At 34.5% G+C, this 17,405-nt stretch overlaps 1 protein-coding gene across 1 annotated transcript; it reads right to left on the reverse strand.

Moving 5' to 3' along the window:
* Positions 1 to 3,193: 3,193 nt before the first annotated feature.
* LOC108465047 (chaperone protein dnaJ A6, chloroplastic-like) lies at positions 3,194 to 5,513 on the reverse strand. The gene is made up of 4 exons (XM_017765353.1): positions 5,438 to 5,513; positions 4,341 to 4,405; positions 4,152 to 4,232; positions 3,194 to 4,042 (listed from the first exon to the last, which is right to left on the reverse strand). The coding sequence occupies exons 1-4, from the start codon at positions 5,511 to 5,513 to the stop codon at positions 3,194 to 3,196; spliced, it is 1,071 nt and encodes a 356-aa protein (XP_017620842.1).
* Positions 5,514 to 17,405: the final 11,892 nt, after the last annotated feature.

The raw sequence follows: 17,405 nt of genomic DNA on the forward strand, positions 1-17,405 counted from the left end.
TCTTACACTAGCTCATATCTCAAGTCGATGTCATGTCCCAGACATGGTCTTACACTGACTATCCTCTCGTAGCCGATGCATGTCCCAGACATGTCTTACACTGGCTTACGTCTCATGGTCGATGCATGTCCCAGACATGTTTTGCACTAGCCCTCGTCTCAATGCCAATGCTATGTCCTAAACATGGTCTTACATTGGCTCTCATAATGTGGCCGATGCATGTCTCAGACATGTCTTACACTAGCTCACACACGAATGACCTAAATGTCATGGCATGAATATCCGATTTACTTCCTAAGGTTCCAACGAAAATTCTACTATCTCATTTATCATTATACATTCTCAATTTCACAATCAAGCAATTTATGTCGTAATAATTCAAGCACATATAATTAACAATGTAGTTGTATTATTTACATACAATCGATTTAGTCGATTTGCTTGGCTTTCTTTGGTCTAGGTTCGAATTTAGTATTTCTTGATCTATAATAGCAAAATAAACTTATTTAATCACTAAATAAAATTAGGCAATCGAAAATTCACTTCTTTGGTAAAATGACCATTTTGCCCCTTGACCTTGACAAAATGACCATTTTACCCTTAGGCTCGAAAATTAATTTTTATTGAATTTCCTCATATCTTAAGCCTATTTGAACCTCTTTTACTCTTATAGCAACTCCAAATTCCCACTATTTCACACATTTATCAACTATTTTGCAACTTGTGCAAAATAGTCCTTTTAGGTGTTTTCATGCTAACACCTTTCACAAAAGTTGTTTATAAGACACCCAAGACTCATTTTCTTCCATGAAATTTCAGAAAACTACACATATGAATTCATGGAAAAACCCTACACTCTCAACCATTATGCAAGATAGTCCCCTCATTTGAAAGCTCATGCTTCAAGGGGTCCAAAAATGTAAAAATCATTTAAAAAAAAGTATGTAAAACACTTACTTGCAAGAGTAATAAGTTGCTGAAATTTTTGAAGCTCAAAACCCAAAAAAATGGCTGAAAAATCGGTGGAGAAGAAATGGGAAAGTAGGATGATATCATCTTTTTTTTATTTATTCAATTAAGTCACCAAACCACCTAAACCTTTGACTTTTTGACCAATTTGTTCCCTATGGCCGGCCAAGCTTTTAGGAAAGGGTCTAATTTCCCTTTAAAGACCCAAAATTTTTATTCTCTAGCTATTTGACACCTTTAGCTATCAATTTAGGACTTTTGCACTTTATGCGATTTAGTCTTTTTTCTCAATTAGGCTTCCAAATGCTAAAATTGACTCACCAAATTTTTCACGTTCTCTTAAAAACATGCTAATACATCAAAATAATAATAAAATAATTTTTCTGACATCGAATTTGTGGTCCCGAGACCACTATTCCTACTAGGCCCTAAATGACGCTGTTACAGCCACATTTGTTACTAGAGCAACTACAATCATAATTCTAATCAATTCAAAAATTAATACTAGTTATTCAGATTAATACATCATTATAACATATTATATAATCTTATTCGAGATTTATACGAGCTTACAAAAGATTTTATGATTACTCGAGACCATTTGAAGACCTAAATGTAAAACTTTCATAGTTTATTAGGTTGGTGTCACGACCATGAGGAACTCACGTCACCACATCAATGATAGAAGCTTGGTGTCGCACTTCAATAGTTTAGTGTTAGGTTGACGTCATGACTTCAAACAAGGGACATCATGACATTGGGGGTTGATGTCATGACATCCATAGAATGGTGTCACGACTTTGAAGAAAAACACCTACAATGTCTTAAATCATTTGATTCAACCTACCAAATTGTATAATTCAACTATTTAGAAGCCCGAAAATGCAATAAAACTCATCATGTATGTTAAATTACATACATCTACTCATGTAACCCTTAACAATTCATGAACCATTCTATTAACTAACATCTAATATGCAAAATGTCAAATTAACAATTTACAACTCAAAACCAGTTCAACGCTAAGTATGTGCCATTTATCGAAATGAAAAGAACTATACAAACACTGTTGAGTCGAGAATTTGCAATCCGGATGTTGCTTTACCTCTCAAGGCTTCAAGATCCACTAATACCTACGTATGGAATAAACAAATCGTACGCTAGGTACTTTCATAATTCAAGTCATAAAAACGAAACATTAACACGATAAAATATAATCAGTGCATGATTAAGTTTCAACCATTCCATTTTCATCTATTCATGTCATTTGCTTCAATTCATACATTATCTCTAGCAAATCAAAATGAACATATCATGGCAACTTTCTATCATCAAGAATTCATACATTACCATTTCAATTCATACCATTTGATTATATCAATATGAAATATTTGTATTGAATCTACTGATTCATTTTGTTTCCATATCAGCCTTCCAGGCTCATATAAATCAGTTTGCATGGTCTTTCACAAGTCTTTCATCACATTTCATATATATGCACTTATAACATTAAATTATATCATCATTTCAATTCAAATCTCATTTATCAAATTAGCGAACAAAGAGTCATATAACATGGATTTTAATGTAGCTTAAATGAAAATTTTTAAATAATTTAGTGATAACTATAACTTTATAACCAAAATGAAAACTTATTCATGCCTCATTTTACCATTTAAAAAAATATCTTTACAATTTCTTTATTGTTTTATATCAATTTCAGTCCCCTCCTTTTTAATGTCTACGTGCTTTCCTTTTAATGTACAATTGAAATTTTTTAGGAAAAAGGCACATTATTATATGATAATACCAACTTTTTAGTAAGCATTTGTATGTATTAGACTCGTTATTCATTCATCAAAAATTAAGACAAAATTGAAGGGTAACATTGTTGCCCAAGTTTTAGTTCAATCTCAAAGAATAATTAATCAAGTGTCAACAGTATAAAGCAGAATCAAAGAGGTATTGGTCTTTAATTCTTCATCGTTTCACCTCCCCTTTCCCTTACGATTTATTCATATTGGACAAACCTATCACATTATAATCTTACCTACCACTACAAATTTCAGCAACCTTCCCATTTGCTGTTTCAAGCTTTTGAGAACTGCTAGATGTTCTATACAAGTCCCGTAGTTTGAACTCTAGAAGCCACATCACCCTAGACAATGAATGCAATTTTCCACAGGAAATCACTCCACGTTGGTGTATACAATAAACCCCGCAGCTATCTCCCACTGCTTGCTGTCTTGCCCTTGCTTAAGTCAGATAGCTCCTCAATAAGCTTTCTCTCTTCACTGCTCAACTGTTTTGGTATTTCAACCTGTACACGAACCAGCTGATCACCCCTCATGTTGCTTTTATTTAGAACCGGAACACCTTTCTTTGCCATTACGAGGGTGGTATTTGGCTGTGTCCCAGCTGGTATCTTCAGATCAACCATAACATCAACAGTTGGAACCTTGATTGTCGTTCCCAGTATGGCATCTATATATGACACTTTGCAGGTATATAGTATGTTGGTATCATCTCGTTTTAGGACAGGGTCTAGGATAACTTGAATAACAACAAAGAGATCGCCTGGAGACCCACCTCTCCTTCCAGCATTTCCTTCAGATCGGACCCTTAAACGACTACCAGAATCCACACCAGCAGGGACTTTCAAACTGATCCTCTTCGTTTTCCTTACTCGCCCATCACCAGAACACGTATTGTATGGGGTAGAAATTTCCCCCGTTCCACCACAAGAAGAGCATGTCATTACCTGCTGGAAGACACCTAATGGAGTCCTTGCAGATGAGATCACCTGGCCTTGTCCACCACATGTACATTTTGAAGCTGTTGTGCCAGGTTTTGCACCTGACCCATTACATGTTCCGCAGCTTTCCAGTCGGGTTATCTCAATCTCCTTCTCAACTCCAAAAACTGCTTCCTTAAAATTCAACACGAGACTGTAATATTCGTCCTGCCCATCAACTGCTCTATTCCTTGAACTACGGCCACCCATGCCCATGCCGCCCACGCCACCCATGCCCTCGAACAGTGACTCAAACAGGTCAAAAGGATTGCTAAAATCCTTGGACAATAAACAAGCCATCAATGACACAAAATGATATGTTCAGAGGAACCAAGGAAAATAATTTTGAAATGAATAATCTTATTCAGCATTATTAGAATTAACTTACCCCCATTCCCATGCCAGCACCTTTAAGTCCAGCCTCCCCATATTTGTCATAAAGAGATCGCTTCTCATCATCAGACAACACCTAAGCAATATATAACACGTCAAAGATCATTAGATTAATATGACCATAGTTACTGATGCATTTCAATTGTATAGAAGATTCCAACTGGAAGCACAACATGGAACTTGCCTCGTACGCATTGCTAATTTCCTTGAACTTCTGCTCCGCCCCTGGATCTCTGAAAAATAACACACCTAATTGAAGAATTCAAGGTTGCCGAATTTAAAACACCAAGTTAGCTTCTTCTTCTTCCAATTTTCGGCTAAAAAGATTAATGAATAAAGAATTTTGGTTTTGTTTTATTAATATTAACATTAATTACTAATTTACTTTTATAACCTTTAAAAATATTACAAATTACACCAATTTCCATGCTATCATCATCCACTAACCATAAATAGTCTATTTACCACTTAAGGGCCTTTACTTTAATGTACTATAGCTATTTGACACTTTTAGCTAATAAAATACAAGTTTTACGCTTTACGCGATTTAGTCCTTTTTATCGAATTAAGCATTCCAACAGTAAAATTTCTTTACGAAACTTTCACATAATAATTCTATCATGCTGTAAACTTTAATAAAATAATAAAATAATATTTTAACCTTAGATTTGTGGTCCCGAAATTACTATTCCGATTTGACTCAAAAATGGGTTGTTACAACATCGAATAAACATAAATTATTCACACATTTATTCTCACAACGTTTAGGATGCTTGATTTCTCTCAATGAAGAACTAGAATATCAAACTCCAGGTTCGAACACACGAGTTTGATCACTCATTCCAAAATGCAACAAGAGTTTATTTATCTCCAATGATCCACGCATGCTAAACAAAAAGGATTTAAACACACACATATTCAAACAATCAAACCTCTTAAATCTCATTCGAATAGACTTGCACAAACATGTACAACAATTTAGAGAATTCATATTACCATCACAAATAAACAGATTAGGCATTTTACGTAACTACTCTTTATCACAAAAGATCAAATTTTGTTTGTGCCGATCTAATCTTACTTCATCAACAAACTTGCCAACGACATACTCACTAGTAGAAAAAATCTTCATGCCATTATTTAAAATGAAATCATCAATAATCAGAGAATGACAATTAGCCAATTCAAGGTGCAGAGCTCTTTCAAAAACTAAGTCTTCAACAATCTTGTCAATAACATTCAAGTGGGATTGTTGAGACTCAATTACTATTGAACACTTACCTTCATTACCTTTAAGCATTTGTGGTCTAAGGTCATCTACGATCTTACCTTTGTTGATCAACTTGAACCGCCACATGAATCTTTATGTACCTGAGTTGAAGGATGTAACACCCCTTACCATATCCGTCGCCGAAACAGGGTACGAGGTATTAACAAATTATAGTATATACTATTAAATAGAACCCAAACAAAAATATGGCGTGTAATTTGATCATGAATCATTATAACATATGCCATTAACAATACAAACCAATTTCAAAGGCTTCGTACAAAATGATTAGTTTGATACTATAATTAGTATTTTAAACCTAGACAATTATGACACGTAACAAAATAACTAAGTCTGCTATACATGCCATATTTCAAAATGTTGAGTTCAAATACCAAGAGTATTGATAGTGCGGGCGGATCTTCAACGATCTCTAACTCATGTGCTAGCTGGATGACACTATAAGACAAAAGAGAGAAAAGAAAGTAAACTTATAGCTTAGTAAGTAAGTATATAAATAACAAATAAGGAATCTAATATGTTTACAACATAACTCAATTATATCATATTTTTTTAATTTTACTATTTACTCCAATTTGATCAAGCTGTCCCTCCTGCGTCATGATCACTAAATAAATCATAACTTGAGTTACGAAACTCAAAATTCAAATCCGTAAAATTTCCTTGAATCTAGACTCATAAATCTTCTTACTAAATTTTTTTCTAGAATTTTTGGTTCAGCCAATTAGCACAGTTTACTAGTTTAATTTTCCCCTGTTACACAGCTCAACTGATCTGACCTCTGTTCACTAAGAATTGAATTTATCTCAGTACACAATTCAAATAACCATGAAACCTATTTCATTTAAAATTAGACTCAATAAGGAATTTAGGAATATAAACTATATTTCTTATTGTGTTTTTTAAAATTTTTAATGATTTTTCAAAGTTGGAATAGGGGATCACATAGTCATCCTGAGTAAGTCACACACAATTGGAAATATCTCAAAATATAGAATCCCTTTGCTTGCTCTGTTTCTTTTATATGAAAATAGACCCATTAAGCTTTAATTTCACATCTCATTCAACCTCTAATTAAATTCTTTATATTTTTGGTGATTTTTCAAAATCACGTCACTGCTACTGTCCAAAACAGTTTTAGTGCTAATTTCACTCTTTCACACATTCTTTGTACTAACCTCATTTTAACTTATATATATATCACAAATCATTTTCACCACATTTCACACATCGCGACTATAGGCCCATGATTACAATGTCACCACAAAGCCATCTGTAATATCCTGATTTTGGGCCTAGTCGGAATAGTGGTTTCATGACCACAAAATTCGAGATATAAATAATTATTTTATGATTATTTTAAGGTCTATGATATGATTGCATGATTGTGTGAAAATTTCGTGAAGAAATTTTATGCATAAAGTGCTTAATTTGAAATTTGGGACTAAATTGAATAAATTGCAAAACTTGTGTTCTAGAAGTATTTTGCATAAAATTGAATTAGATTATTAATTAGAGGTCCTTAAAGAGTAATTTTACCAATTTCTAAGTCTATGGACAAAAATTGGACATGGATGGAATTTTTGGAAAGTTTAGTAGTAAGGGCATTTTGGTCATTTAGGGGTAAAATGAATTAAAATACAAAATTAAAAGCCAATTTTGCTCATCTTCAACCCCGCCGAATATAGCAAGGAGAAACCATGGCTAGGGTTTTCAAGCTTCCAAGCTCGATTAGCAAGGAAAAGCGAAATTCGGGCTAAAATGGGGAAAATACCAAGTTGTGGACGAAATGGTAAAATAGCCATTTTAGCATACGAGGTAAGTTCATATGTAAATGTTGGTAACATAGTTATTATTTTAAATGTTTTAATGTTTTTTTAAATGATATGATAATTATTATGAAATATTATACTTGTGATAATTGTTTGATAATATGTCAAATTATGTGATATACTTGGAAAATATGAAATACTACCGAGTATCGTATCGGCATTCCGTAGAAGATGGTTGAGACACATGATTGGGAAAAAGGTCCGTTGAACCTTAGGAATGGATTAGGATACAAGTGACATGTCACTGGGATATTTGGGCATCCGAACTCGTTGAGTTGAGTCCGAGTTCACTTATGGATGCGAGCGTCCGAACTCGTTGAGTTGAGTCCGAGTTCGTGAGATGTAACTAGGCATCCGAACTCGTTGAGTTGAGTCCGAGTTCACTTATGGATGCGAACACCGAGCTCGTTGAGTTGAGTCCGAGTTCACTTATGGGCGGGTTACATGGTAGCTTGGCTACATATGTGGCACTTATGTGCAAACTTTCCATGTATCCGAATTATATTCGATGTGTTCAACGGTAAAGTTCTACTCAAATGGAGGAATACTCAAGATGAAAGGGACGTATTGGTAAGTGTTGTGAAATGGATAATTTGAACAGGTATGTACTTAACCCTCGGGTTGAAAACTCGATATAACAACAATATGGTAAGATGATAAATGAAAAGGTGATATGAATGTCTTGGTGATGATTATGCAAATGATGTTTTATGTTTGCTTATATGGTTATGTTACTTGCTATTTGCATGTGAGCTTACTAAGCATTTATGCTTACTCCTCCTTTTCATTCCTTGTAGTGTTGACAAGCCAGCTCGGAAATCGGAAGCGGTCGGAGGCACGCTCACACTATCCGTATACCATCTTGACATAATGGCTTGTATATTTTGAGTATGGCATGTATAGCATTATAATCATTTTGTATATATGGTCTTATGATATGGTTATTGAGTGGTATGGAGATAGAAATGCTTGGTAATGATTAGCCATTGGAATGGCTAATCATGATCATATTTGGTATTATGTATGTCAAATTGCTAGCTAATCCATGGAAACCATGAAATAGGTAAAATTTACCATAAAATAGATTCAGACAGCAGCAGTGACGTGAGTTTGAAAAATCACTAAAAATAGTAGAAATGGAATTAAATAATGAATAAGTTATGGAATCGAAGCTTGATGAGTCTATTTTCATATGGAATAAGCGAAACAGGTATATGAGCTATATTTTATGAGATGTTTAAATTTTTGTGAAACAGGGCCAGAGCGATTTCTGGATCCCTGTTCTGACTTTGGAAATTCACCATAAATTTTACAAAGATAATTAGAAGTCATGCTTTATATGTACAGATTCCTTATTGAGTCTAGTTTTATTAGAGATAAACGTCATAGTCATTGAAGCTCTGTACAGGGAGATATCTGATTCGTAATACACTGAGGTCAGAGTAGTTGAATCCTGAAACAGGGAGACTTTAACTAATAAACTGTACTAATTGGCCCAACCAAAATTCTAGAAAAAATTAGTAGATATATATATGAGTCTAGTTTCAGGAAAAATTTACGGAATTGGATTTCGAGTTTCGTAACTCAAGATATGATTTTTAAAGCGACTGTGATGCAGTTAGCCAGCTTGTCTGGAAATTTTAAAATGAATTGTATGAGCTGTTTAATTAATGAATTAAGTCCGTTAACACCTCGTGTTCGACTCGCAACGGTCTCGGCACGGGTGTTACATTTAGTGGTATCAGAGCAGGTTTAGTCGGTTCTCGGACTAACCTAGCATGTGTAAAAGTTTAGCTATACATGCCACTGATCTGTGATAGTGTGATGTCTTCCGACGCGTATAAGTACCGTCTTATTTAGGCAGGTACTCTCCAACCGAAGCTGCGCCAACCATGTTCAATGTTAAGTAAAGGTATTTGAGTAAAATTATGATTATGATAAGTCTCGGTTCAGAAAAGTATGAATAAAGGTTTATGATACATATGTGATAATATGTGAGATGAAAGTTCATGTTGTGATAAATATTCATATTTGCTTAATGCTCATATGATGTAGTGTATGTGGCTTACTTGATAAGATGAACGGAATAAATAGAAAGTAGTGGAGGTATGAATAAAGGTCATAATATTATGATCTGAATGAAAATGTCCTTGTCTTGATTGGATGTCGAATGTTGATGAATGTTAATGGTATATAATTTTTATGAGGTAAAGGATTATAATGAAATGAACTTATCTATGTTAAATTGTTGGACTGAATTATATGATTGTAATGATATGTACATGATGATGCACGAAATGAAAGTTGTGATTGTGATGCAAATATCTATGTTTGTTTGGCCTTATATAATGTCATGAGCATGAATTAATTTAATTAATTGAATGGATAAGTAAAGCTGTCTAGAAAACATAGAATGTATGCATAAGTATATTGTCTAAATGGGACAATAGGAAAATTGGTGTAAGCCAACATGAATGAATGACATGATTTTGATGATGTTACTATGATGATGGAAGTTGTGTCATATGTGTATGTATAAGAAAGTCGAGTCGAGGTCCTACAACCCTCCCCTTACCAAAGTGGTACTTATAATGGAATTTCATGAGATTTGTATTGAATAAGTTTTGGTTGAGAACCCAAAGAGTTCGGTGATAGAATAATTATAAGTATGATCCGAGATTGAAAATGAGCTGATAAGTAAAGTCGAGCCAGAAAGTATCGGATTGACGTAAAAATTATTGGAGTTATGCCTTTGTCCTAGTTAGAAAAGGAATTCTCCTTGGTAAATCAATTACTCAAGTGCAAGGTCGAGAAAAGTGTAAATCAAAATTTATTCAGAATTGGCCTTTTTAGTGAATGGTTTAATATAAAATTTGTGACGGCAGAACTAGTTGGGGAAATGATATTTCAAATGTGAATTATCCGAGTGTGTGATGATTATGACCGGACAGATTTAGCGATCTTTTGAGATGTTCTATGTGTTCACCCGTTCTCGTAAATATTTCTATGGCTATTGATCTTTGAAGAAATTCTTGTTATATGGGAATGTCTTCTAATTAGGTGTTGGATGAAAGCATTGGTAGTCTGATTGGTTTATAATTTATATTGCTCTATTTCATCGGGTATTCTATTTCATTTCGTCTTCGATAAGAATTGATGAGAGAATTCATATGATATTATGATTCTGCTTTCTTCTACTTGATGCTTCATCGATATATATGTATGGGAAGATATATTGATCTTGTTATATTTGATTTGATGGGATTAAATGATGTTTTCTTTTGGACTTTCTTTCTTTGAAGAATTATCGTGGTATTCGTATTTTCTCTATGAATTTGGTTTTCGATTCTCGGCATAGTATCGTATCTTGGGTTTCTTTATCCCGGATCTCTTTATTCGGATTTCTTTATTCCGGTTTCTCTATCTTGGATTTCTTTATTCGGTTTTCTTGTTATCTTTGTTCCATAATTTGTCAATTACGACTCATGTTCAAGTACGTTCTTCACTCGTGATAATCATGTCAAATATGACTATACTTCTAATTTGATCTTGGTAATGTGGTGATTTTAGTATTGGGATTTTTCTAATTTACGTAAGGATTTGACATCAATAAAGGCATAGGTGATAAAAGCGCGAGTTTTAGTCGGTATGGTAAATTATTTATTTGAAAGATTTCATGTGACAATTATGTCGGATTATTTTTCCCAAGTTTGATAATAGAATTTCATTTTGTACAGATCAAAGAGTAAATAGTTTGAACGAGAAGTCTATATTTAATGAAAGAGTTGAATATTAGTTTAAGTCACTACTGAATGATAAGGTTTCCATCTTGTGAAAGCTGAAAAGTTTATTACATGTTGTGAGTTCGGATAGATGAGAATATTGGTAACCAAGCGTCTGAACTAGACTAGTCTACATTGAGCAATGACTTCGACTTTCAAGAATGTATTGTTGTATGAATTGTGATGTGTTTCAAGACGGTGAGGTAATGTGATAGTTTAGAGCATCCGATGTTACATAAAATCGGAGTTGTTAAAGGGTTAAAGCCGAGCATTGGGATCTATCAAAATTATCCTTGTCAATGTTGATATTGGGATGGAAATGAGAAGGATTATTCTTGAGGCCATATCGAATTATTTCTATGGCGGAAAAAGGAAAATGGGATGTATCCTATTGTTAAATGTTTGGCGAGATCTATAAATCACATCTCAGTATTGAATGAATTCCTACTCATCGATTCATGGAATTTCGTGTCTCTTTAATTGTCGGATTTCTTGGAATTCGGTCTCCATTAAATCAAGTTGAGATCCGTGTTTTATGTCATGATATCATGGGAAATTGAGAAGGGTTGAAAATTTAAGAACAGTTGAGAGTTGAGACTGAAAGCTTTTAGATCATATGAGAAATTGAAGAGATGTATTGGAGGTACAGTCTAAGTGCAAGTTCTTCGGCACCAAATATGAGATTAAAAGTGAAGACCACTTTTTCCGGTAAGATTTTCGGGACGAAAATCCCTGAAGGGGGGAGAGTTGTAATATCCTGATTTTGGGCCTAGTCGGAATAGTAGTTTCATGACCACAAAATTCGAGATATAAATAATTATTTTATGATTATTTTAAGGTCTATGATATGATTGCATGATTGTGTGAAAATTTCGTGAAGAAATTTTATGCATAAAGTGCTTAATTTGAAATTTGGGACTAAATTGAATAAATTGCAAAACTTGTGTTCTAGAAGTATTTTGCATAAAATTGAATTAGATTATTAATTAGAGGTCCTTAAAGAGTAATTTTACCAATTTCTAAGTCTATGGACAAAATTGGACATGGATGGAATTTTGGAAAGTTTAGTAGTAAGGGCATTTTGGTCATTTAGGGTAAAATGAATTAAAATACAAAATTAAAAGCCAATTTTGCTCATCTTCAACCCCATGGCGAATATAGCAAGGAGAAACCATGGCTAGGGTTTTCAAGCTTCCAAGCTCGATTAGCAAGGAAAAGCGAAATTGGGCTAAAATGGGAAAATACCAAGTTGTGGACGAAATGGTAAAATAGCCATTTTAGCACGAGGTAAGTTCATATGTAAATGTTGGTAACATAGTTATTATTTTAAATGTTTTAATGTTTTTTTAAATGATATGATAATTATTATGAAATATTATACTTGTGATAATTGTTTGATAATATGTCAAATTATGTGATATACTTGGAAAATATGAAATACTACTGAGTATCGGTATCGGCATTCCGTAGAAGATGGTTGAGACACATGATTGGGAAAAAGGTCCGTTGAACCTTAGGAATGGATTAGGATACAAGTGACATGTCTTTGGGATATTTGGGCATCCGAACTCGTTGAGTTGAGTCCGAGTTCACTTATGGATGCGAGCGTCCGAACTTGTTGAGTTGAGTCCGAGTTCGTGAGATGTAACTAGGCATCCGAACTCGTTGAGTTGAGTTCGAGTTCACTTATGGATGCGAACGCCGAGCTCGTTGAGTTGAGTCCGAGTTCACTTATGGGCGGGTTACATGGTAGCTTGGCTACATATGTGGCACTTATGTGCAAACTTTCCATGTATCCGAATTATATTCGATGTGTTCAACGGGTAAAGTTCTACTCAAATGGAGGAATACTCAAGATGAAAGGGACGTATTGGTAAGTGTTGTGAAATGGATAATTTGAACAGGTATGTACTTAACCCTCGGGTTGAAAACTCGATATAACAACAATATGGTAAGATAATAAATGAAAAGGTGATATGAATGTCTTGGTGATGATTATGCAAATGATGTTTTATGTTTGCTTATATGGTTATGTTACTTGCTATTTGCATGTGAGCTTACTAAGCATTTATGCTTACTCCTCCTTTTCATTCCTTGTAGTGTTGACAAGCCAGCTCGAAATCGGAACGGTCGGAGGCACGCTCACACTATCCGTATACCATCTTGACATAATGGCTTGTATATTTTGAGTATGGCATGTATAGCATTATAATCATTTTGTATATATGGTCTTATGATATGGTTATTGAGTGGTATGGAGATAGAAATGCTTGGTAATGATTAGCCATTGGAATGGCTAATCATGATCATATTTGGTATTATGTATGTCAAATTGCTAGCTAATCCATGGAAACCATGAAATAGGTAAAATTTACCATAAAATAGATTCAGACAGCAGCAGTGACGTGAGTTTGAAAAATCACTAAAAATAGTAGAAATGGAATTAAATAATTAATAAGTTATGGAATCGAAGCTTGATGAGTCTATTTTCATATGGAATAAGCGAAACAGGTATATGAGCTATATTTTATGAGATGTTTAAATTTTTGTGAAACAGGGCCAGAGCGATTTCTGGATCCCCTGTTCTGACTTTGGAAATTCACCATAAATTTTACAAAGATAATTAGAAGTCATGCTTTATATGTACAGATTCCTTATTGAGTCTAGTTTTATTAGAGATAAACGGCATAGTCATTGAAGCTCTGTACAGGGAGATATCTGATTCGTAATACACTGAGGTCAGAGTAGTTGAATCCTGAAACAGGGGAGACTTTAACTAATAAACTGTACTAATTGGCCCAACCAAAAATTCTAGAAAAAAATTAGTAGATATATATATGAGTCTAGTTTCAGGAAAAATTTACGGAATTGGATTTCGAGTTTCGTAACTCGAGATATGATTTTTAAAGTGACTGTGATGCAGTTAGCCAGCTTGTCTGGAAATTTTAAAATGAATTGTATGAGCTGTTTAATTAATGAATTAAGTCCGTTAACACCTCGTGTTCGACTCCGGCAACGGTCTCGGGTACGGGGTGTTACACCATCCCGTTGAACAATTCGGATTAATCCTCGGTACTTGATGGTTTCAGCACACAGCCCCACCATCATATTTCATTTAATTCGGCTCTCTTGTGCACATGGTGAACACTTAGTACCACTCATGCAACCTAGCCAATTTGTCTCGTAGCTCTCTTGTCTACATGGTGTTCTTCACTTGGAATCACGCATGCGACCTAGCTACATTTATCTCTCCCGTAGCTCTCTTGTCTACATGGGATACATCCCGTATCACACATGTGACCTAGCTACTACATAGTATCTCGTAGCTTTCTTGTACACATGATGTTCACTCAGCACCATACATGTGACCTAGCTACGCTCCCTCTATTTTATTCGATCTTTCCGAATGTTCAATCGGGATCTCTCTCTCTATTACTTATTTCCATTCTTCCAATAGTCGATTTATACTACAACATCAGCTAGTATATATATATAATAGGATGAAATATTAGAATGTAAATGAAATTAATGTATTATTTACATACAAACTTACCTCGGTGCAAAATATGGGAATTTTGCAATTTAGTACAAAACTTTCTCCTTCCCCCGTTCGAGGTCGATTCCACGCCTTTCTTGATCTATAACAACATATTTAGCTCATTTAATACTCTAACTATTTATTTTAATCCAAAAATAATATTATACAAAAATTACATTTTTGCCCCCTAACTTTTACAAAATTACGATTTTGCCTCAAGGCTCAAAAATTTAATTTCAGCCCTTATTCTTATGTTTAATGACCTACTGATCATTTTTCTCTTCTATGGAAACATCAAATTCTCACTCTAACACATAGTTATGAACAATAGGTATTTTTTATCGATTATGCCGTTTTGCTCGTTTTCGCTAAAAATCGCTTAAAAAAGATCTTTCTCCTAATTTCAAACATTCATATTCTACCATCAAACAACAAAATAGATGCCTATCATTCATGGGTAAATTTTTAAACATAAACCCTAACTCGAAATAATGGTAGAAATAGGTGAACCGAGCTACGAGGATTTCAAAAATGTGAATAACATTAAAAACGGGGCTTGAAATCACTTACTATGAAGCTTGAAAGTTGAAGAAACCCTAGCTATGGAGGAGAGAAAATTTCGGCAGCAACTAGTGAAGATGATGACCAATTTTGTGTTATTTTTCCCATTTTATTTCATTTAATATACAAATGACCAAAATGCCCTTACTACTAAACTTTCCAAAAATTCCCTCCATGTCCAACTTTTGTCCATAACTTAGGAATTGGTCAAATTTCTATTTAAGACCTCCTAGTTAATATCCCAAAGCAATTTCATACTAAAAACTTCTAAAACACGAGTTTTACAATTTATTCGGTTTAGTCCCTAATCTCAACTTAAGCACTCAATGCATAGAATTTCATCACGAAATTTTCACGAAATCATGAAATCATATCATAAACCCCAAAATAATTATAAAATAATTATTTCTATCTCGAATTTGTGGTCATGAAACCACTATTCCGATTAGGCCCTAATTCGGGTTGTCACAATTCTCCCCTCTTTAGAGATTTTCGTCCCCGAAAATCTTACTGGTAAAGAGGTTCGGGTACTGTTTCCTCATACCTTCCTCAGGTTCCCATGTAACCTCTTCTATCCCATGTCTGTGCCATAATACTTTCACTAAGGCTATACTTTTATTTCTTAACTGTTTAATTTCCCGAGCCAAAATCTTTATTGGTTCCTCCTCATAGGTCATATCCGGTCGAATTTCAATTTCTGTTGGAGAAATCACATGTGAAGGATCAGAACGATAACGTCGCAACATTGATACATGAAACACGTTATGAATTCTTTCTAACTCTATCTTAAGGCCAACCGATATGCCACTGCTCCAATCCTTTCAGTAATCTCGTACGGCCTAATAAAACGCGGACTCAACTTGCCTTTTTGGCTAAATCTCAGAATTTTTTTCCATGGTGACACCTTCAAGAACACTTTATCACCCACCTGAAATTCAATCTCTTTTCTTTTTAAATCTGCATATGACTTTTGTCGATCTGAAGTAGCTTTCAAGCAATCCCAAATTACTTTTACTTTCTCTTCGGTTTCTTTAACTAGATCAACTCCGTGAATCTGTTTCTCACTAAGTTCAGTCCAATATAAAGGAGTCCGACACTTGCGACCATACAAGGCTTCGTACGGTGCCATTTTTATACTTGACTGATAACTGTTATTGTAGGCAAATTCAATCAAAGATAGATATTTCTCCCAACTACCTCCAAATTCTAAGACACAGCATCTAAGCATATCCTCGAGTACCTGGATTACTCTTTCCGACTGACCATCTGTTTGTGGATGAAACGCGGTACTAAAGTTCAATTTGTACCCAAAGCTTCTTGTAACTTTTTCCAAAATCTCGAGGTAAACCTCGGATCTCTATCTGATATTATAGACATAGGTACTCCGTGCAACCTCACAATTTCAGCAATATATAATTCAGCTAATTTATCAAGTGAGTAATCGTTACGTACTGGTATAAAGTGGGCTGACTTTGTTAACCTATCAACCACTACCCAGATAGTATCCTTCTTTTTAGGAGTCAAAGGCAAACCGGTTACAAAATCCATGGTAATCTTGTCCCATTTCCACTCAGGCACCATTACCGGTTGAAGTAGTCCTGAAGGCACTTGATGTTCAGCTTTTACTTGTTGACAGATCAAACACTTGGTTACAAATTCGAAATGTCCTTTTCATACCTAGCCACCAATACAACTTCTTTAAATCATTATACGCTTTTGAGCTACCAGGTGAATCGATAAATGACCACTCGTGCGCCTTATGTAATATTTTTCGAATCAATTCATCGCTTTTCGACACATATCCTGTCTCAAACATCAAAACGATCGTCTGGTCCAACTCGAAAATCTGAGTCGTAACCTGATTCGCATTGAGTTCTCTTGGTTCGCAACCCACTATCATTCTTTTGAGCATCACAAATCAGCTGGAGAAATAACGGTTTAGCCCTCATCTCTGCTAAGATTGACCCATCATCAGACAATGCTAACCTTGTATTCATGGCTCTCAAAGTAAAAAGAAATTTCCTGCTCAAGGCATCAGCAACTACATTTGCTTTTCCCGGATGATAATCAATCACTAGCTCATAATCTTTTAATAATTCAAGCCATCTCACATTGTGATTCAAATCCTTTTGATTCATCAAATACTTCAAACTTTTGTGATCGGTAAAATTCGAATTTTTCACCATACAAATAATGTCGCCAAATCTTCAAGGCAAAGACAATAGCGGCCAATTCCAAATCATGT

The sequence above is a fragment of the Gossypium arboreum genome, chromosome 12, assembly GCF_025698485.1.
Source record: "Gossypium arboreum isolate Shixiya-1 chromosome 12, ASM2569848v2, whole genome shotgun sequence".
NCBI classification, from domain to species: domain Eukaryota; kingdom Viridiplantae; phylum Streptophyta; class Magnoliopsida; order Malvales; family Malvaceae; genus Gossypium; species Gossypium arboreum.